Source organism: Ictalurus punctatus, chromosome 7, assembly GCF_001660625.3.
Source record: "Ictalurus punctatus breed USDA103 chromosome 7, Coco_2.0, whole genome shotgun sequence".
NCBI lineage: Eukaryota > Metazoa > Chordata > Actinopteri > Siluriformes > Ictaluridae > Ictalurus > Ictalurus punctatus.
This window is the reverse complement of record NC_030422.2, coordinates 24453018-24476437: the sequence shown is the minus strand read 5'-3', so window position 1 is coordinate 24476437 and position 23420 is coordinate 24453018. Positions and strand designations below refer to the sequence as shown.

The window sequence follows — 23420 nt, the reverse complement described above, 5'->3', positions numbered from 1 at the left end:
CAGGCTGGTATGTGGCATGAATTGTTCAAGCACACAGAAGTGGCTATTGTCAGAAAAAGCCCTGGACTTAGAAAAAGCACTGGCCATTGCCATTTCAATGAAAACAGCAGAGAAGGAAATCTTATAGCTGTGGTAAATCCTCTCATGATGCAAATGATTGTTGGTTCAAGGAAAAAGTCTGTTGAGAGTGTCACAGACAAGGCCACATAGAAAGAGTGTGCAAAATAGACAAAAAGCACGGCCAACAAGAAAAACCAGGTAAAGACAAAGGTTTCAAATACAAAACTAAACAAGTGCACAAAGTGTCTGAATGTGAAAACATATCAGAGGGCACAGGCTCTGACGAAGATGATCTGTCATGCCTAGAACTGCATAGCATGACTGAAACGGACAATAAAATAATGTGTATAACAACAAATGTGTCTGGTGTAAAACTGAAAATGGAGCTGGATACAGGCTCAGCTTTGTCTGTAATTTCTGAAGCTGTGTACAACAGACTATTTTTCAAGCTACTGTTAGAAAAGACCTCAGTCATGTTAAAGACATACACAGGTGAAAAGGTGTCTCCTAAAGGCAAACTGAAGGTAGATGTCACATATGGTGGCAAAACACAGCAGCTGGAGCTTTATGTGTTGAAAAATGGAGGGCCAGCTCTTTTTGGACGGGAGTGGTTGAGAAAAATCCAGCTTGACTGGTATACCATCAAAGCCCTCAACATATCATCAACAGGTCTTAACAGCACAAACTGTAGCTCTAACCAAAGATTGTCACAGCTCCTGAATGCTAATGCAAAAGTGTTTGAAAAGGGCATTGGTAAACTTAAAGGCATGAAGGCGAAAATTGAATTAAACGAAACAGCGACGGCGAGATTTCATAAAGCACGTCCAGTGCCCTATGCACTACGTCCTAAAGTAGATGCTGAACTTCAAAGCTTGGAGGCATCTGCCATTCTCTCCAAGGTTGACTGGAGTGAGTGGGCTACACCCATCGTGCTGAAAAGAGTATGGTCTACAGGCAAAGAAAGAGAAGTGTGAGTTTTTTAAGAGTGAAATCTCATATTGTGGACATGTCATTGACAAACATGGCTTACACAAATCACAGGAGAAAGTTGAAGCTGTGCTGCAGGCACCTAGACCGGAAAACGTGTCACAACTTGGATCATATTTGGGCCTTGTAAACTATTATCACAAATTTCTCCCAAGTCTTGCTACAGTTCTGCACCCACTTCATGCACTGTTACAGACAGCAACAAAATGGGAGTGGTCAGAAAAATGCAAGAAAGCATTCAAAGAGACATAAAGACTGATAACCTCAGATGAACTCCTTACCCACTATGACCCATCATGACCCATCAGACTGGTATGTGATGCGTCTCCATATGGCATTGGTGCACACTATGGACGATGGACCTGAGCGTCCGATTGCGTTTGCTTCAAGATCACTGACGAGTGCAAAATGCAATTATGCACAGATCGATCGAGAGGCCCTTAGTCTAGTATGGGGCATAAAGAAGTTCCATCACTACCTTTATGGCCAAAAGTTCATCTTAGTGACAGACCACCAGCCCCTTGTTTCCATCTTCAACCCCAGGAAGGTAGCTGGACACAATGTTAATGCAATAACACGTTGGTTGACAGAATGGATATGTGCAGGTGCACCAATTCCAAAAGAGGTTGTGAGTGACTTTTCTCTGACTTTGCTTGGAGCTCTGGTCAAGGCTTTTACTCCTCATCCTGATCTGAAAACCTACATCAATGAGTGTTGTCGTGTCTTACTCGGTAAAGTGTCAGCAAAAGTGCCACCTTGTTTTGTTAGGGTTGATGTTGCTCACTGCATCAAGGTGATCTGCCAATGGAACTGCTTGAAGAAAAAAACACATCGCATTAAAGATTTCTTTTTGAGGTGAATGGCAGAGCTTCTCAAGTCACAATCCATGGACAATGGACTCTACCTCAGGAAAAGTGCTCTGTGCAGGGAAAGTTTCCCACAGTTACAGTCTGGGAGAATTTCTGTGGACTGACACTTACCTGGGAAGCACCTCCACAGAACATACATACTTATATATATATATATATATATATATATATATATATATATATATATATATATATATATATATATATATATACACACACACATACACACACATGGCCTATGTATGTATAAACACAGAGCTACAGCAAACAGATTATGGTGCGTGTATTTATTTATGACAATGTTAATATCACAACTGTTATTCTCATAAAAACATGTACAGTAACAAGTAAAAATACTTACCTTGCAGTTCGTGTTACATTTCACACATCCTGTGATCCGCTGTGAACCATAAAAGTTGAAAACGCACAGTGGATAGGTAACAATTACGTGAATGTGACTATTTAATGTGATTTGTTTTGTCGTTTGGATTTTACCTTGTTACTTCAACTGTATTGCTGAAAAAAAAAAGACAGTCGGCACAAACCGGCACAAACGAAGCACGAACGATTGAGACTATTTAAGGTGAATTTGGAGCATGTGGGGGGCTGGTGACGTAATCTCATGACTTAATGTCTAATATTTTATAAACGGAAGCAGCACAAACAAAGCGTTTATCGGCACAAACTAGCACAAACGAAGCATGAACGATTGAGAATCGTTCATGAATGACCTATACATATTCTTTTAATATCTCCAGAACTGACGCAGCACAAACTAAAATTTTTGTGGCACAAACCAGCACAAACGAAGCACAAACAATTGAGACTATTTTGCTGACGTTTTGCGTTGGGTGGGGGGCCAACTTCACGCAGGTGACGATTCATTAGTTCACTTTGTGGTGTGAGTATTTGTACTGAGGACAGTGTGAAAAACACATGTCTTGTGAACATCCTCTAAGTGTGGTGATTCCATAATTTTTGCCAGGGGTAGTACTTTTTATTTATTTATTTATTTATTTGTACAATGGTGATTCCCTGGCTGATGGTGTTAGCATTTTAGCCTCACATGTTTTTTCCCAATCGGCCATTCAACTGCTTGGAAGCCAAGTTATAACATTTGGAATACGCACAATTATACGTATGAGAATGGGTAAAAGTGCCTTCACTGTTCTGTTTTTCTTCTGAATTAACTTTTAAGCTGTTATCTCTGGTGTTACCAAAATAACAGTTTAGCTGACGTACAATACTATGAATATGGTTCAACCAAAGCATTGCTTTCTCTCACTCTCTAAATTATAAAAGTATATCTATTTGATTAGTTATGTAAAGCCACCATTCAAAAAGTCAATGTTTTATACTGATAGTGTTTGCATAAATGTCCACAAGCAACATCACTAATTCCACATTGGGAAAGAGCTGCCAGTGTTTAATCTGGTTTTACTGTTGTTGTTGTTGTTTTGTCATGAAGTTTTTTTTGGTCACAGGAGAATTATCTGGCTGTGCTGGTCACAGAGATTTCAGCCACATTTCTTTAATTTCGAACATACTTAGATGGCTATTAGGAGTGTAAATAAAACGACAGACAAAAGGCTCGTGTAAACAATAAAGCACTCCAGACACATGGGTTTTTTCAGCCACATAATACACTGAGGTCATGACTTAAACCATCATTTTTATCATGTCTACAAATTTTCCCAGGTTATTTGTACTAGGAAAATAAGAAATAATTAGAAATTGACGATTATACCTTTGAGTTGCTACCTACAACTACAGTATTGCTACCTACCTTACTAGTCCTGTAAAATTTCTTTAAAACTGCACTTAAATATGAATTGCTTTAAAGATTGGATGTTTTTATGAGTTTGCCTCTTATGCTGCTACAGACAGCAAACACCAGCAGTAGAGCTACAATATGCAAGAATATCATGAAAGGTCAAAATGTACTAACCCCATTTCCATAAAAGCATCGATTTTTTTTCTAAAATGCAATAACAACAAAAATCTGTGATGTGTGAAGTCTCTTGAAACTTTAATTAACTGACAAAAGTACAAAGAAAAGATATCCAATGTTTTCACTGACCAACTTAATTGTATTTTGTAAATATAAAGAAATTTTGATGCCTTCAACACACTCAAAAAAAATTGGAACAGAGGCAAAATAAGATTAAAAAGTTTATAGAATATTCAAGTAACACCATTTTTGGAGGACCAGGTTAATTGGTAACAGGAGAGGGTATCAAGATTGGGCATAAAAGGAACAGCCACCAAAGGCTTAGTCTTTGCAAGCAAGGATGGGTCGTGACTCACCACTTTGTGCCAAACTTTGTGAGACAATTGTCACTCAATTCAAAAAGAACATTGCTCAATGCAAGTTTGCAAAGAATTGAGGTCTTTCACAGTGCATAATATTGTGAAAAGATTCAGGGAATCTGGAGAAATCTCATTGTGTAAAGGGCAAGGGTGGAAACCAATGTTGAATGTGTATGACCATATCAGATCAGATCATACCAGATCAGTCCATATTTCGGTTTGTTGAGGAAGAGGTTAACTAATATTTATTGCGAGTTATTATTACTAGTATAATGTTACTATAAATATATACATTTATTTTACATTTTGTTTCTTTTATATATATATATATATATATATATATATATATATATATATATATATATATATATATATATTAGATAGATAGATATAGATATTATTGAAAAAAATTATTTTCCATAATTTAATTCAAAAAGTGGAACATTCATATATTCTACATTCATTACACATAAAGTGAAATATTTCAAGCCTTTTTTTGGTTTTAATCTGGATGATTACAGTTTACAGCTTATGGAAATAAAAAATTCAGTATCTCAAATTAATAGAATAAAGAATTCATAATTCAGAAATGTCCACCTGAGAAGAGTTCTAATCAGCTAATTAACTCAAAACACCCGAAAAGGTTTCCTGAGTCTTCAATCTTCCTGTCTGGTTCAGTACACACAACCACAATCATGGTGGATGAAAGTACATTTTGCATTTCATTTGTAATATATATCATAAGTTTGTGTGTGTGTGTGTGTGTGTGTGTGTGTGTGTGTGTGTATGTATATATGTATATATGTGTATATATATATATATATATATATATATATATATATATATATATATATATATATATATATATATATATATATATATATATGATTTGAAATTGATATATGGTATTTGTTTGTTTTTGAAAAAACCCAGAGGGATTAAAGCTGGTTGGTCCAGATGCTCCTCTTGTTGCTGTAGCTGGTGAAGACCTGGTTCTGCCCTGTTTTATCAAACCCCAAACCAGCGCTATGGACATGACAGTGGAGTGGATTAGAGTAGAGGATGTGGCTTCAGTAGTGCATCTCTATAGGGATCATGAAGACAGAAATGAAAAGCAGGCTCAGTCCTACAGAGGAAGAACATCACTGTTTAAAGAGGAGCTACAGAAAGGCAACGCTTCACTCAAACTCTCATCTCTCCGAGTCTCTGATGAAGGAAAATATAGATGTCTCGTTGAGGACAAATCCTCGTATGATGACATCACTGTCCACGTCACTGTCGAGGGTGAGATCTATTTCGACACTTTAATACAGTGAATGTTATACTACGATAAACTTTCTTTTCTCTTAATATCAATGGTTTGTGCATATATTAACCACATCATAATCTGTAGCAAAATCTGTATTTTTCCATTGTATTTATTTAAGTGGGTTTTTAGAATGGGAGTTCACTCAGTCACTGAATCACAAGTTTCCAACTCTGGTCCTGGAGAACCACCTGTTTCTAACATTTTCCACTTCTGTTGTGTTCATCAATCAGCAGTAATAATAATCAGTCCTATTTTTCACACAGCTACAACTGGACAAAGATTCAGGAGCTGTGGTCTCATGCATGTGATGCATTTTTCCCACTTTGTCTGCATTTTTGAGGCTGCACAGGTGGTTTGTCACCTAGCCTTCTTGTCGCTGAAAATAATATTTGCAGAATAAACTATTCTGTATAAATTGATAAGCTAATAGTATTTCTGAACTATTTTCATTTTGTCTAAACATTCAGTTATTGTTATTTGTAGTCTGAATAATTAATCAGTAGTATTTAAATAATAATTCATGTTTGTTTTACCCAATTTGAGTAAACAATATGTTTACAACACATGTATGTTTCAAATTTGGTAGTGAAGCATGGTATCAGGGTCTGTGGAGACGGTTATGTGTTAAATGTGATTTAACTTTGTCATAACAGGAGGCCAGGATACAAAGTGCAGAACTTCTTTAATAGGGACAAAAACAACCAAGAGATCAACTAAAACACAGGGCAAAAAACTGGGACAACAAAGGGCTGGGCTAGTGCTAGGCAAGGAAAACAAAACCATTCAGAGAAAACATTAACCAAAATCTAGCCACGCATGTAAACACAGACTAAGCATAATGCTCCAACCACACAAACAGCGACAAACCCAGATGTTAAATAAGGTCACTAATAATACAATACCAAACAGGTGTGCATGATCATGACAGGAAATGGGGCAGACAACAGAAGAAGTTCAACATGGTGAGTAAGAGTTCTCTCTATTGCAGTGCCAGTCCTAGACTTCTGGGGGGCCTTAGCAATACTTTGTCAGAGGCCCCTGTCAGTGCCTTCATAAAAACCCTGAAATGACCCCACCCCCCTCTGTTCTTTCAGAACAGTTTCACTGTCAACAAACTACACACAGTGAATTGATTTCAAACATTAGTATTTACTATTTAAATAATATATTTAAGGTGCACTGCCAATATTATATATTACATTAAAACACATATAAGAACATTTTGATTATTGATGTCTACCGACACAAACTGAAAATTACATTTCATCATGGGGCATTTCTAACAAAACACAGTGGACTACTATTGAATCTGTTGATCTGGACTGACTGGAGTATTGTTCTTAATTAATTAATTGCATGGTTTGTCAAGACTAAATAAGAATTTAGAATATTACAAAAAATATATACATTTAAGTCCTACTTGCTCTTTTGCTTCAAGTTCTTGGCACTTTTTCTTTCTTTTTTCTGCTCCTGACAGATAGCTTTGTTTGGAAGCTCTTGCTATATGTCAAAACACATGTGAATGATGTCATCATGATGTCAGAGTCTGAAACAGTAATTAAATAAGTATAATGATGTATTTTTAAAAAGAAATTTCCACATGACTCCTCTAAAGCTGAATCCGCATTTATATTTGCATGTTATAAAAAATATTTACAGATGAAAAATAATATACGAGATCAAGGGGGCCCCAAGGTAGTTCGGGGCTCTACGCGACTTGTCATAGTTTGAACACAGATTGTTTATATTTCTTGATGAGTGATGGGGAAATAGATAAATACAGTATATGGATGATGTGAGGGGTGTAGATGCTAAAAGTGCTTCTTTGATTAATCCATTTATTGTCTCCTGGTGTGCCCAAATCATCACTCCAACCCAGTGCTGCTTCTTCTCTGTTTTTAAGATGGAGAAATCAGTTCCATATGTGAGGAAACTGTTAATAAGAAGATACCGCACCATATTATTTTGGCTGTTGGGATTGACAGTAATCAGTAAGACTGGAGGCCTGTAATTTTTGTTTTTATAATTATTGAACAATTACCGCTGAAATATTAGTAGTGATTAGAGACAGAAAGAATGCTTGGTACTTATACCAGTAGAGGGCGCTGATGACCAGTGGTAGGGGAAAAACACCCGCGAACGTACAGAGCAAGAACATCACTGCTCGGGGTGTTGAGCTGCACTGTTGCAGCGTGTTAGGGCTGCACAATATCAATCGCGATTACGATTTTGACTGCCCATGATTAAATGAACATGATCGACTGCGATATCAACGTTTAAAGTTTGTCCTCAGCTAATAGAAAACTCCACTGCAGATCAAATCAAGTGCTTCCTACACTTACAGCCAATCACCATAGGGCGGCGCATGGATGACTTCATTTTGTAGCATCAAAACCCAAAAATGGAGTTAGTATTTTAGAGTATTCGAGCTGCCAGCTTCGCTTTGCACAAGGAGAAATCATGCCATTAACATGATGCTAAATGGCACTTCAGAGGTTGTCGGGGACATTAAACATCATCACGCCGAACGGGAAAAAACTTTGCAGATAAACTCAAGGCTCGACAGTGCAACCATTTCACTCGCATTTGTGACTGAAAAGTATTTTGTGCAACTGTGAATAAATATTTATTAGCACTGGTGCGAGTGACCTGTTCGGAGTCGTATAATCCAATCGGAATAAAAACTACAGGAAGTCCAAAATACATCTACACCAAGTAACAGTTACTTTAACACTGCTTTTCATCTCCTCAGTCAACCAAACAAGTGTGGAAATACTGGAGAGAAGCCATTATGATGACAAGTAACTCTATACATCATCTGCTTCAACTTCCTGATCTCACAAACCGCCATATTTTATTCATCCTGCAAAATGACCTGAACCTGCACCTGCTCGTGTAGACACAGCGGCTTCACACAGAGTAAATTAATTAATAATAATGCTAACGCTAGAAGGTGGGTTTAATTCAAACTTCTTTATTAAATAATTACTCACCAATCATAATCAAGAGTAGCAACTGTTCCATCCATAAACATACAATACGCTGCAGCTCTCCTTCACTAACTCTAATTCAGGGGTTCCCAAACTGTTCCAGGGCAAGGCCCCCCAAATGGCATTAACATTTGACCCTTTTGCAAGATGTCTTTAAAACACATTAAAAATACAGACTTCTGAATATATCCCCCTTTTTTATTAATAATTACATCTTACATATTTACATTACATTAGGAATTGATTGTGTGTGTGTCTAGTTGTCTGAGAGTGAGAATTTATTTTTCACACCAAATTGTTGAGGCCCCCCGGGCGCCCCCTGCCAGCCCCCAAGGGGCCGCAGCCCCCACTTTGAAAACCTCTGCTCTAATTCACTTCATTTTACCTCACGGTTGCCAGATAATACTAGAAAAGTCAACTTCAGTTTCCATGTTTTGATTTAAACCCCGCAAAACACAATATTATTATTAGACATGGCAACACTGTACTGGGGGAACCAATCTAAAACTGTTAAACAAAAAAAATAAAACTACTAAAATGTAAAGACAGAAAATGTGCTTAGTTATAAAGAAATAATTTAATATAAAAAAGATATTATAATTTCATTAAATACAAATAAAATAAGAAATGAAATAATGTTTAATTACTATGGGCTGCATTTAATATCAATTTGACATTAAGCTTAGTTCACTATTTCCTGAGAAAGCTATTAACCTTTTTCCTAATATGGATCATGTTTGTGTTAGTCTACTTTTAATTAGGACTCTTTATTGTTTTTAAGATATTTAAAAATAAATATTTTATGCTTGTTTATTTATCAATTAACCAACAATATCTCATTGCTATTATTTTAACTCAATTAACAGTGACCATGAGCAGAGAGCTTACATTTAACTGTTTATGATAGACCTCCTGATTAAAGCTTAAACAAAAAGATCGGTATCTGGATTGGTATCGGTTGTAAAAATCCTGATCCAAGCATCAGTAATGAACACCATTAAACTAAAGCGCTTTGCATCTGACGGGTAAATGAACTCACCCAATCACATCCTATATGAGATTATTCAGATATATACACAATATACACAGAGCGGTTCAAGAACTGACTCCAGCCCAGAACCATGACAGTGAAAAATGTCTAATAGTGTAGCTTTAAATATATTTAAGAGCAGCAGATTTCAAACACTGAACATTGATATTTATTGTATTTGTTTACAAGGTGGAACAGATTAACGGTTGTTTTTTGCATACAGTCTGTGAAATTAACTGAAAATATTAAATTTAGTTTATCAGAAGGCAAATTAATGTGTCATGGCTCACACTATGTTCCTAATTCTCATGCCAAGTTTTCTCTTGCCTACTTGTGTGTTATATTGTGGCAAGAGAAAACTTAATAAATGTTAAAGTGCAATAAAAATATGTTGTCACTAAAATCAATTAATAATCGTGATAAATAATCGATAAATAATCAATAATAATATTGATCAAAAATAATCAGGATTATCATTTTGGCCAAAATCGTGCAGCCCTACAGCATGTGTTATGTTATCTAACGATTAATATGTCTTATAATTAATTGCAGGTAAGCAAATGAATATGAACCGTATGGAATAGTGAGTTTTGTGTGTTGGATGAGTCGTGCGTTTCGTGGGGAAGTAAACCCAAAATATTTAGGCGCCAAATCAAATTTTCAGGAGCCAAAATATAGTGATGACATATGATGATATCATTGTTAAATGGCTACCTCACACTGCCTTTTCTTTCCCCTCTGTACTGTCTGCCTTTGTTTACTCTGCCTCCCATAGTTTACACAATGTATTCTTTACATACACAGTATGTGCAATATTCAGTATATCATATTGAATCATATTACTGTAAATACTTAAATATTCAGTCATTTGTTTCTTTTTTCACTTTTTTATTCAACTATGTACAATTAGTTGTTTCCTGCTTATTCAGGCTCAGAGTCATGTAGGCTGCATTGAATTTTATTTTCCATTCCCTTATCTCTTTTTCTGCGACTTTATCACTAGCACATTGCACTGCTTTGATTGGGGTGGTACGAGGGGCAGACCTAGCAATGACACAATCCCTGGCATTCTTATGTTTTTTACTGTCACCATGCTTCTTCACAGTTTCTTTTTTAAAATGACTCGAACTGGTAATGAACTCTGTTTTACCAGCAATATCTTGTCCTGCTTTAGCACAAAATGTGCAGTACATTTTCCCTTTGTCATAACATAACTAGGTGAACTCTTGTAGCCAAGCTGATTTAAACGGTCTTGTCGGGATGAGAGCGCAGGGACAGGAGAAGACTCGACTCGCTGCGCTTGGCTGTCATCATGTGTAAAAGATTGCACACCGATTGAAACGGGCTGGGATGACTCAAATGTCACATGAGAACTTTCACTGGTCGAGTTGGTCTCAACATAGTCAGCATCTGATGTAGAGGAAGCAGGGTTTGGACGAGAAGGGAATGAGAAAGTCTGATATTTTTCTTGTCAGCTGGCTAAAGTTAGTTAACTATGCAGTTAGCTAGCCTACATATAACGGATACATTCAAATTCCAACGAACTAAACCACATAAAACTAAATTAAACACCTTTAATAAAGTTAACACTTCCAACTTTTTAACCCGATGAACATGACTTCAAAGCTGTCTTTGTTCATCTGTACAATCGACGCTTCAACCCCTGCAGGACAAGAGTGCAGAGTTTATTTATTGGAAACCATACAGGAGTGCACGAGATTGGGCAGGTAGACGCAGACACAAGAGGAGATGAGAGTTCAGTAGCCTAACACAACAAGACGAGTTGTCATTTCTATTTCATTTTTTAAAATTTTGTTTGTGGGTAACGGTGGCCATTGGCGACTGGCAGAAAAAACATGGTCGCAAAATTAAAAAGTTAGTCGCATTGGTGACCATTTTAGTCGCCATCTGGAGCCCTGAAGCATTAGAAGTATGGCTCGGACTGTTTGGTTTTGTATTCATCTGTGTGAAACTTTGCATGGTTACAGAGCATAAAGACAACGGTATTGTTTTGTTTCTGTATTAATCTGTATACATACTGTTCTGGTTGATTTTGTAGCAGAGCAAGAACATCACTGCTTGGGGTGTTGAGCTGCACTGTCGCTGCGTGTATGTTATCTAACGATTAATGTCTTGTAATTAATTGCAGAACATAAAGACAACAGTGAGCATTAAAGAAGCTACATTACCCTAAACATGCATTACTCGTTTTAATGTGTGCAGCACACAGCAAAAATTAGACCATTTTCAGCTAATTAACTCATTATCATTTAGGCTGTTTGAAACTTTTCCTAAAAATACATGTGTGAGGAAACTGTTAATAAGAAGACACCCCCCAGAAACTGTTAGTAAGAAGGACACACACACACACACACACACACACACACACACACACACACACACACACACACACACACACACACACACACACCCCATATTCTTTTGGTTACGGGTATTGACAGTAATCAGCAAGAATGGAGGCCTGTAATTTTTGCTGTTATAATTATTCAAAAATTTGCAGTTACATAACACAACTTAGTTACCATTACTAACATACTGATTTGTATCAAAATGGTAATAGATGCTCATGCTCCCAAATGGTGCAACAGAAAAGTGCTTACCCTTTCATACAGAGATTACAAGTTCATATGCTGATGATGCCACAACCATCTGTCTACGAAGACATCATATATTAGTGTCACACTTCATAGTATTATTTTTGACTATAGCAAGAACAGTCTTTAAACTGAAAATAAGCAAAAAAAATAACCTCTATTGGGTTTAACAGTATAACATGATTTCACTATATTTAAGACAATAATTTTTGGTTAATCACAGTAATTCTGGGAAGCCACCCGGTGATCACGATGGAGAGTTATGATCACTCAGGAGGGATTAATCTAGTGTGTGAGTCCAGAGGCTGGAACCCTGCACCTGAGGTTCTGTGGATGAACAGAGAAGGAGACACTCTGCCTGCTGGAGATACACAGATACACAGAGACACTGAGGGCTTCAGTGTGATACACCGCATCACTGTTTATGATTATAGCGACTCCAACAAGTTTTACTGCAGACTTCAACAACAACATCACATGATGGAGGCAGAGGTTATCATTAATAGTAAGTGTCTATGATTAAAAACTTTTAACATTCTACTGTAATCATTACAGATGAGGTGATTAAAGATGAAACATGATTGTGATGAACATACTATTTGCATTAGAGTGTATGCATTATTTTTATTATATCTGGTGATTTTTGCTACAGTTCTGTCTGAGTGTGTTTTGCATTTATCAATAATTCCTGCACAGTTTATTAAAAATATCTGTAACACTGTAAACTTGGTTTTGTTTTAGGTAAAGTCTTTGATGCTTGGAAGTGGGTTGGGGGCATTTCAGTTTTAGCATGTCTTATTGCTGTTGGATGGATAGTAACTGCAGTTATCTGTTACAAGAAAGGTAATCTTTAAATCATTTTCTTTCATAATATCTCTAGCTTAAATTATATTGCAGTTTATATCATAGCTTTAGTCCACAGATTCCTATTTCTGGTCCTGGAGAACCCCATGTCCTACACATTTTAGTGTTTTTCCTGCAATAGCACTCACTTTAGGTCAAGAAGGGCTGTTAATGAGCTGATTATCTGGATCAGGTGTTTTAGAGCACAGAAAACATGTGTAGGACCTGGGGGTTCTCCAGGACAAGGGTAAAGAACCTGTGCTTTACTCAGTAGACCACAGAAATCCAGTTGGCCGTGCTCTCTGTGAAGAGGATGATTTAATTCAGTCTCAAACTCTCACCTCTGTCTTTATCTATACACTTCCATTACCACAAGCCCTTTCTGAAGAAGTGAAAGGGTATTTCATTAATGAAAGTTTTGGGAGAGTATTGAGTCTCACCCTGCACATCAGAACATTATTACAGGACACAGAATCTAATTTACACTGAGGTTCACAGCTCATTTCACTAGAAACACTTAGAGTAGTTCTAACTTAAAATTTTTAATTAAAACAAAAACTTAATTTAAATGTCAGCAGTGTTGTTAAACTTTAACTTATCTTTCCAAACTGTCAAAATAACATGGACATTGTCTTTAGTTCCACCTCTGGCTTAGATCTTATTAAACATTATGCAAACCAGCAAATTAATATTTACAGATCACCAAATATAACATTTTAATGTTTTAGTCCAATCTGGTGAGTAGATGGTGATTCAAATAAAATAACTAATAAAATATTTATGATAAATAGACTGCATAAAATACCGCATATATTATGTGCGGCATAATTATCATTTAAACACAATCACGCCCACATTACCTCGTGAAAAAAAGTAATTTCCTCTTAATTAAGTACTTTATTTATTTGTAGAGAGCATGTTGTTCTGTCTATCAGCACTGCATGCTGTACTGCTGCTAATCCTCCACAGAGCCGTGCCAGTGCCACAGTGTGCAGCTCTGATGTTTCTCAGCACAGCAATCACAGTGTTGCTGCCCAGTGGTGTTGTGGCTGAGTGGATTATAGATGTAGTACTGCAGATTTATTAAAGAGCTGCAGACAGAGAAATCCAGAAAACAAAATTCAAAGAGAATTTGATATACAAAAATACAAAACAGTAGAGCAGTCCAAGATCACAGAGGGGATCCACGAGTTAACCAACTTGAATTACTCAAACTAATAATGCCAAATTACACACACATCAGGTTTATACAGATTTGAACATTTATTGTGATGTAAACAAGGAGTAAGAAGATTAGAAATGCAAACACATCAGTCACAATACATTCAATGACTTACTGTGAAATGTATTAATTTATTTTATTTATTTATTAAACCAGTTTTCTGTTTTGTCCTCAGTGCTTCAAAGTCAGAAGCAAAAAGCAGGTAACAATGAACTTTTTGTCTTTTTAAAATAATACTATTTAAATAATTGGAGTAAATTGAACAGACAATATCACTGATCAAATATAATCACAAAGATAACTGTCAAGTTGTTAGACTGTTTGTGCCTCTTTAACTCAGAGACACAATTTAACATGATGATGCCTTACAAGAAGGTGTAGATCGGGGCAGAGGGCAGAAATTACAGCTCCTTCTCATGTTTGTTTAGTGTTGTGGAGTGAAATCAGAGTCAGCAAAACCTCATCCTGAATTTGTCATGCTTGTAAAAATAACGTGTGTAAATGTGATGTTACTGAAAATTGTCAGTGTGAATCTTAATTTAAAAGCATTGGTTCCGAATTAAACTATATGAAGTTCGAGTATTTTTTTTATTAAAATTTTTATGTTAAAACATTTCAAGGTATCAAAAACTTGGGTAAAAATAAAAGGGTAATAAAATTAATTCAGGTTCAAACAATTCAAGCTGTCAAAAATTCAGAGGAAACATCTGGTGTGTTGTGATTGGTCAGGACTGAGTTTGATTAGAGTCTGGCTCATTTGCTCTTTCTGTGTATCCCAGATGATCCCTTTCAAAGGGAACTTCGACGTTGCATTTGGCATAACAGTATAGGAACGCCTTGTGCGCGTGAACGGAGTCTGAAGGTTGTGTAAAATCATGCCTCTACATGCCTCTACACTATAGGACTGCCATGATCAGGTGACGTGGCAATTAAGCGCGTCGCATGATATATATATATATATATATATATATATATATATATATATATATATATATATATATATATATAATATATATATATTAGACAGATAGATAGATAGATAGATAGATAGATAGATAGATAGATAGGAAAAGGGAGGTGAGTAATAAGCGAGAAAGAATTCAAGAAGTGTGTTACGGCTTGCTCCCGTTTCATCACGGGGAAAAGTGCACACTTTCTCGGTGAAGATTTATCGGTGTAGTATGCGATGGCAGCCTCGAGAGGCTGCGCATGGTAACGCCTACATTAAGGAGCGAAAAAAAGCGAGTCGGGCTTCAGAGCCTCGCGGATCTGGGCCGGCCGCTGCAGACGCAGCCAGCTCTCTCAGGTTCGGGGGATCTCTTATAGATCCGGAAGAGGAGCCGGAGACGAGCGCTGCTCTATCTCTTGCTCTGTCTTCCGGTTTCGGCTCTCCGCTGGATTTTGGAGCTCGCGTCGCGACTTCTCCTTCCGCTATGGAAAGCCAAAAGGGTAATAATTCCTCTCTGACTCCGAAGAGTTAGAAGGATGTGTTAAAAACTGAGAGCAGCATATAAAGAGCTGCTTGAAGTGATTACCCAGTGAAAGTAAATCCCTCACACTGCAAAAACTCCCCTGTCTTCCAAAAGTTTATGAGAAAATCTCAGGCTTCTGGGGGAAAACCACGCATAAGCCAGATTCATAACCCCCCGATACTGGATTATTCTGCCATTGTGGGAATGAACGGCATGGCTATTTAGCTATGCTCAAGGTGGAGGAGGCGCTTGCGAGCTGCCTCTCTCCACCGACGGCAGATAATTACGGGGGCCGGATTGCATCCAAGCCAGGTAAGGCCACCGTGGCATTGGTGGGCAAGCCTGTGCAGTAGTAGTCTTGCTTGTGGGTCACTGCAGACAATGACAGCGTTGCAGGCCTACCAAGCAGACCTGCTGAGTGAGCTCGACATATGGCGGCATTCAAAAAAAAAAGCCAGTTCCTTCCCCGTTGTCTCGAGCTCACCCGGGCATCCACGAGTGGAGCCTGGGCCAGCACTAGTGTGAGGGAGACCCAGAAGGCGAGTATGGCAGCCCGCCAACCCCCGCAGACAGCCAGGGGAACCGGGCAGCCACAGTTGTGGTATGATACTAGGCCTGATCTGAGAAAGGTCATAAAGGCCATGCAGGCAAAGAAGAGCGGTCTTGAGGGGCCGTGGAGGAATGTATCTGGGGACATGAGGTTGTTAGGGCAGGTAGCCCCCAGTGCTACTGTAGGGCCTCCCCTAGCCAAGGCGGTCCCCAAGTTTTCAGTGTTCTCTGGTCAGCGAGCTGTCACAGGGCAATGAAAATCTGATGCTTCCCTCCAATAGAATGTGGAATAGTTAACGTCACTAAAAGACCATCGGGCAGTGTGCAACTACTGCCAAATGTGTCTCCATGGGTTCTGTCTACCGTAGAAAGGGTTACCAGGTCCAGTTATAGCTCGACCCCCTGTTCACAGGTGTGCTCACCACAGCAGTCAGCACAGACCAGAGCCTGACGTTAGCGCAGGAATTAAACTCCCTTTTGGACAATGGGGCCATAGAACATGTACCCCGTTCCCAAAGGGAGGGAGGTTTACAGCCATTATTTCCTGTTTTGCAAAAAAGTGTGAGTATGCGGCCAATTTTAGATCTGCGTCATCTGAACCATACTCTTCGGACATACAGGTTCAGAGGCTGACGCTCAAACTTATCGTGCCACAGATTCAGTTTGAGAACTGGTTTGTGGCGATAGATCTAAAAGGTGCATATTTCCACATAGGAATGTTGCTAGCTTTATCCCCTTGCACCTTCACAAAGTGCATGGATGTCACTCTGGCTCCATTGGGACTCCAGGGCATCTGTGTACCAAGCTACCTGGACAACTGGTTAATTCTAGCACGATCCAGGGAGCTGCGGTTCAACATCGAGATGTTGTTCTCACCCACATGAAGAGCTTGGGGCTCATGTTGAATCTCAGAAAAGTATGCTTTGCCCGGTGCAGTGGACAACTTTTCTAGGGGTTATCGGATTCTACTACGATGAGGGTGTTTCTATCCCCAACATGCGTAGTGTGAATCCTATCAACACTGAGCAAGACAAAGCTGGATCTTGTGAGACTTTGGGGTGGAGTCCACACATGTGGCCGAGGTCACATCTGTATGCTGCTCCCCCCATCGCTCTGCTCCCACAAGCTCTAGCGAGAGTTCGCCAAGACAGTCTGCTAGTAGCACCTTTTTGGCCAGCTCGAAGATGGTTCTGAGGAATAATATCCCTGCGAGATGGCTCTCCTTGGGAGATTCCCGTCCGCAGGGATCCACTGTAAACTGCGCAATAGCTACAGTCCTGGAACTCATACAAGAACATTTCTCAGTGCAGTGGCCTCCTTCTACAATCAGGGTTCTACAATCAGGCTCCTGTTGATGGAGCCTCTGTGGGGCAACATCCTCTAACTTCGAGGTTCATGCGTGGTGTCAGACGGCTGAGGCTCATCTGCAGGCCACACATACCTACATGGGACCTTCTGACTCTAAAGGTAGCTCTTCTACTGGCCCTGATATCTCTCAAGTGAGTGGGAGGTTTACAATCTCTCTCTGTTGCCATTTCCTGCCTTGACTTTACCCCTGGATTAGCCAAGGCCTTCCTGTATCCTAGGCCGGATTATATTCCTAAAGTGCCTACATCGGCTGCCCACCCTGTGGTGTTGCAGGCTTTCTGCCCTCCTCTGTTCCTCACACCGGAACAAGAGAGGATGTACCTGCTGTGTCCAGTAAGGGCTCTCTGTACTTACGTCCACCGCTCCGGCCAGTGGCGTAAGTCGGAGCAGCTACTGGTCTGCTTTGGCAGCGACAGGAAAAGTGATGCTGTGTCAAAGCAGCGCTTCTCTACTTGGATAGTGGAAGCAATCTCTAGGGCTTACAACACGCGGTCTCGCCACGCCTCTGGGCATAAGAGCTCATTCCACTAGGGCGGTCGCCTCCTCGAAGGCTTTGTCCAAAGGGGTATCCTTGCAGGTTGTGTGTGCGGCTGCAGGATGGTCTACGCCACACACAGTCATTCGTTATTACAGCCTGGATATTCATTCCACCCCGGGCCCGAGTGTCTTGCAGTGACCCTCGGGCTTGGGTATTTTAGAACAGGCCGTACCCTCGGTATGACGGAGTGGGTATTCCCTTTCCTATACTGTTATGCTAAATGCAACGTAGAAGTTCCCTTTGAAAGGGACCGTCAGGGTTACCCATGTAGCCCTGTTCCCTGAGAAGGGAACGAGACGTTGCATAGCACTGTCATACCAGGGCAGGCCTGTGAATTGCGTCTTCGCTTCAGATAATAGAGGCCGGCGGCGTGGTTCACAGATGCCATATATATATCATGAGACGTGCTTAGTTGCCACGTCACCTGATCATGGCAGGCCTATAAGTAGAGGCATGATTTTACACAAGCTTCAGATACCGGTCACGCGCACAAGGCGTTCCCATACTGTTATGCTAAATGCAACATCTCATTCCCTTCTCAGGGAACAGGGTTACATGCGTAACCCCGATGTTTTCTCTGGATTTTTTTACTGCCTGATTTTTTTTCTTTTTTAAACCCAAATTTTAGAAACCCTGAGTTTTTTTTAACCAGGTTGAATTTTTATTACGTGAATTTCTTAACCTAAATGTTCAATGCCCGCATTTCACCTGGTTTTATTCAGAACCAATATATTCAAATATCTGCAAATTCACACTGATAATTTGTCAATAACCATATTTACTCATTTCTTTTCGAGAATTACACATTCAAGTTCAGCTTCTGCTCATATATGACTCATAACCAGACATGGGGAGTAACAGAATACATGTAACGGCATTACATAATCAGGATAAAAAAAAACTGGTAATTATAATCCGTTAAAGTTGCATCAAAAAACAAAGTAATCAAATTACAGGTACATTGTGTAAAAAAAAAAAAGGAATACTATCAGGGTTACATTTTTATTTATTTTTTTCTTCATTTAAAACCAAATAAATGAAACTTTTGACATAAAATGATATAGACAGCTGCTTGTTTATAGTTTTGGATCTCCTCTTGCCACTCGGGACTCACATCAGCAACCTCCTGGTGCAAGTTAATTTGGTAAAAACTAACACCCTTATGAACTTTTTTCTCTTTTTAGAGCGGCAGAGACAACGATTGGAATACGGTAATTATGTCTGAGTTTGTGACACTTTAAGGACTTTTATTTTTCAGATTTGTGAAGAACTGTGAGGAGAGAAATTAGATACATAATGTTTGGGATGAAGCATATAATTTTATTTGCCTCTGTACTCCACAATTTTAAATTTGTACTCAAACTATTTAAATGAGGTTAAAGTGCACATACTCTTTAATAATGAGTATTTTTTATACCCCTGAGTTTTACCATGTGTAAATAACAGCACTCAGAATTCATTGTGCTCCTGCCATCAGCAGTTACATTATCAGTGAAGATGAGTGAGCCAGTACCTGAGGCAGTCGTACAGGACCATGTTTTACAGATGAGGTGGTATGCTTTGGATCTTGTCCAGTCCCTTTTCACCTCCACACTCTGCTCTTGCCATCGCTCTAATACAAGTTTATCTTGGTCTTATCTGTCCACAAGACCTTTTTCCAGAACTCTGCAGGCTCCTTAATGTACTTTTTAGTAAACTATCCTGTCCATCCTGTTTTTGTGGAGAACTAGTGGTTTGCATCTTGCAGTGTAGCCTCTGTATTTCTGTTCATGAAGTCTTCTGCAGACATTATTCACTGACAAATCCACACCTGCCTCCTGAAGAGCGTTTCTGATCTGTCAGACAGGTGTATGAGGATTTTTCTTCAATATGGTGAGAATTTTCTGTTATCAGCTGTGAAGATCTTCTTTGGCCTACCAGACCCTTTATAGTTACTAAGCTCACCCATTCTCTGTTTCTTCCTAATAATGTTCCACACAGTTGATATTTTTGTAAGCCTAAAGTTTGGCCAATGTCTCTGACTGATTTATTCTTGTGTCTCAGCCTTATAATATGTCTTTGACTTTCACCCTCACTCTGGTCCTCATGTTGATGAACAGTAAAAGAAGACTCTAAAGGTGACAAAAAGTGTGGAATAAAGACTAGATGCTGAAATCTCTCTCATACCTGCACTAATGAAGCAATTAAACACCTGAATAATCACTAACACCTGTGCAGCTCATGTCCCAAATATTATGATACCATGGAATGGAGGCTGTGTATAAAAAGTGTTGTAATTTCTACATGTTCAGAAATGTATAAACATACACTTTATTAAAATCTGAAGATGTGCACTTTAACCACATGTGAAATATTTGAGTACAAATTTAAAATAGATGCAAATGGAAAAAGCCTTTATTGAGGGAGCGGTATATATTTAGGAAGAGGAACAGATTCTTAGATTTATATTTCTCTCCTTTCTTTACATTTCTCTATTTCTAGGCAAAAAAATATACTGATGGCAATAAACTTGTTTTGGGTGTTTTAAATATTGATTTATTTTTTATTTGGTTTGTGGGGGCACGGGGGATTAGTGATTAGCATGTTTGCCTCACATCTCCGGGGTTGGGGGTTCAAATCCCACCTTTGCCCTCTGTGCACGTGTTCTCCCAACATGTGCTCAAGTTCCATGGGTTTTTGTATTACAAATTATGTCTGAAGTGTCTGAAATGTCAGTTGCTTGATATGTATTTCTAAATTTAAAAACCTGTCTAAAATCATAATCACACGATGATCATGCTGTTGTAAAGAATATACGGCACTCGACGTGTGGCTGAAACTAGGAAACCATATGTTAAGTGATTATCTATTTACTGTTAGTGTGCATAAAGTAGGTAGTTGGTACTGTGTCTTATTCATTTATTTTATGATATTTGGTCATATTCAGCAGTAGTCAGGCACTGTATGATATTAAATGTGAATTTTGCTGAGCTGACATTAACACTGACTCAGTAATGTTCATCAAACCCTCCCCTCAGTACTCATGACTTACAGACACGATGTAAGATGCTGAAGGTTCATGAGAAAGTGTAGATCAGGGCAAAGGCAGAATTGACAGCTCCTTCTCATGTTTACTCAAACTAATAATGCCAAATTACACACACATCAGGTTTATACAGATTTGAACATTTATTGGGAAGTACACAAGGAGTAAGAAGATTAGAAATGCAAACACATCAGTCACAAAACATTATATTACTTATTGTGAAATGTATTTATTTATTTTATTTATTTATTAAACCAGTTTATCTGTTTTGTCCTCAGAGGTTCAAAGTCAGAAGCAAACAGCAGGTAACAATGAACTTTTTGTCTTTTTTAAAATAATACTATTTAAATAATTGGAGTAAATTTAACAGACAATATCACTCTGATCAAATATAATCACAAAGATAACCGTGAGGTTGTTAGACTGTTTGTGCCTCTTTAACTCAGAGACACAATTTAACATGGTGACGCCTTACAAGAAAGTGTAGATCGGGGCAGAGGGCAGAAATTACAGCTCCTTCTCATGTTTGTTTAGTGTTGTGGAGTGAAATCAGAGTCAGCAAAACCTCATCCTGAATTTGTCATGCTTGTAAAAAAAAAAACGTGTGTAAATGTGATGTTATTGAAAATTGTCAATGTGAATCTTAATTTAAAAGCATTGGTTCCGAATTAAACTATATGAAGTTGTAGTATTTTTAGTAAAATTTTTATGTTAAAACATTTCAAGGTATCAAAAACTTGGGTAAAAATAAAAGGGTAATAAAATTAATTCAGGTTCAAACAATTCAAGCTGTCAAAAATTCAGAGGAAACATCTGGTGTGTTGTGATTGGTCAGGACTGAGTTTGATTAGAGTCTGGCTCATTTGCTCTTTCTGAGTATCCCAGATGTTTTCTCTGGATTTTTTTACTGCCTGTTTTTTTTTTTTTTAAACCCGAATTTTAGAAACCTTGAATTTTTTTTTAACCAGGTTGAATTTTTATTACGTGAATTTGTTAACCTAAATGTTCAATGCCCGCATTTCACCTGCTTTTATTCAGAACCAATATATTCAAATATCTTCAAATTCACACTGATAATTTGTCAGTAACCATATTTACTCATTTCTTTCTGAGCATTACACATTCAGGTTCAGCTTCTGCTCATATATGACTCATAAGCAGACATGGGGAGTAACAGAATACATGTAACGGCGTTACATAATCAAGATAATAAAAAAAATGGTAATTATAATCCGTTAAAGTTGCATCAAAAAACAAAGTAATCAAATTACAAGTACATTGTGTAAAAAAAGGGAATACTATCAGGATTACATTTTTATATGTTTTTTGCTTCACTTAAAACCAAATAAATGAATCTTTTGACATAATACGATATAGACAGCTGCTTGATTATAGTTCTGGATCTCTTGCCACTCGTGACTCACATGAGCAACCTCCTGGTGCAAGTTAATTTGGTAGAAATTAACACCTTTATGAACTTTTTTCTCTTTTTAGAACTGCAGAGACAGAGAGTGGAAGACGGTAATTACATCTGAATTTGTGACACTTTAAGGACTTTTATTTTTCAGATTTGTGAAGAACTGTGAGGAGAGAAATTAGATACATAATGTTTGGGATGAAGCATATAATTTTATTTGCCTCTGTACTCCACAATTTTAAATTTGTACTCAAACTATTTAAACGAGGTTAAAGTGCACATACTCTTTAATAATGAGTATTTTTTTTATACCCCTGAGTTTTACCATGTGTAAATAACAGCACTCAGAATTCATTGTGCTCCTGCCATCAGCAGTTACATTATCAGTGAAGATGAGTGAGCCAGTACCTGAGGCAGTCGTACAGGACCATGTTTTACAGATGAGGTGGTATGCTTTGGATCTTGTCCAGTCCCTTTTCACCTCCACACTCTGCTCTTGCCATCGCTCTAATACAAGTTGATCTTGGTCTTATCTGTCCACTAGACCTTTTTCCAGAACTCTGGAGGCTCCTTTAAGTACTTTTTAGTAAACTATCTTGTCCATCCTGTTTTTGTGGCGAACTAGTGGTCTGTATCTTGCAGTGTAGCCTCTGTATTTCTGTTCATGAAGTCTTCTGCAGACATTATTCACTGACAAATCCACACTTGCCTCCTGAAGAGTGTTTCTGATCTGTCAGACAGGTGTATGAGGATTTTTCTTCATTATGGTGAGAATCTTCTGTTATCAGCTGTGAAGATCTTCTTTGGCCTACCAGA

The 23420-nt window shown here is 38.2% G+C and overlaps 2 protein-coding genes across 7 annotated transcripts in view; both read left to right on the top strand.

Moving 5' to 3' along the window:
- The window catches only part of LOC124626025 (butyrophilin subfamily 1 member A1), a 107566-nt gene that overhangs the window by 1866 nt on the left and 82280 nt on the right, over nucleotides 1–23420 (top strand). For 3 of the 6 annotated variants that reach the window (XM_053681898.1, XM_017472489.3, XM_017472486.3), the window contains exons 3-9: nucleotides 5160–5510; nucleotides 12394–12675; nucleotides 12912–13013; nucleotides 14411–14437; nucleotides 19347–19373; nucleotides 21466–21492; nucleotides 22682–22708. In XM_053681898.1, coding sequence (XP_053537873.1) covers nucleotides 5160–5510; nucleotides 12394–12675; nucleotides 12912–13013; nucleotides 14411–14437; nucleotides 19347–19373; nucleotides 21466–21492; nucleotides 22682–22708 — 843 coding nt within the window. The remainder of the gene's footprint in view (nucleotides 1–5159; nucleotides 5511–12393; nucleotides 12676–12911; nucleotides 13014–14410; nucleotides 14438–19346; nucleotides 19374–21465; nucleotides 21493–22681; nucleotides 22709–23420) is intronic. The other 3 variants (XM_053681901.1, XM_047156452.2, XM_047156450.2) reach the window with 2 other exon arrangements.
- The window catches only part of LOC108261975 (myelin-oligodendrocyte glycoprotein-like), a 44847-nt gene that overhangs the window by 16302 nt on the left and 5125 nt on the right, over nucleotides 1–23420 (top strand). The gene's annotated exons all lie outside the window — the stretch shown is intronic.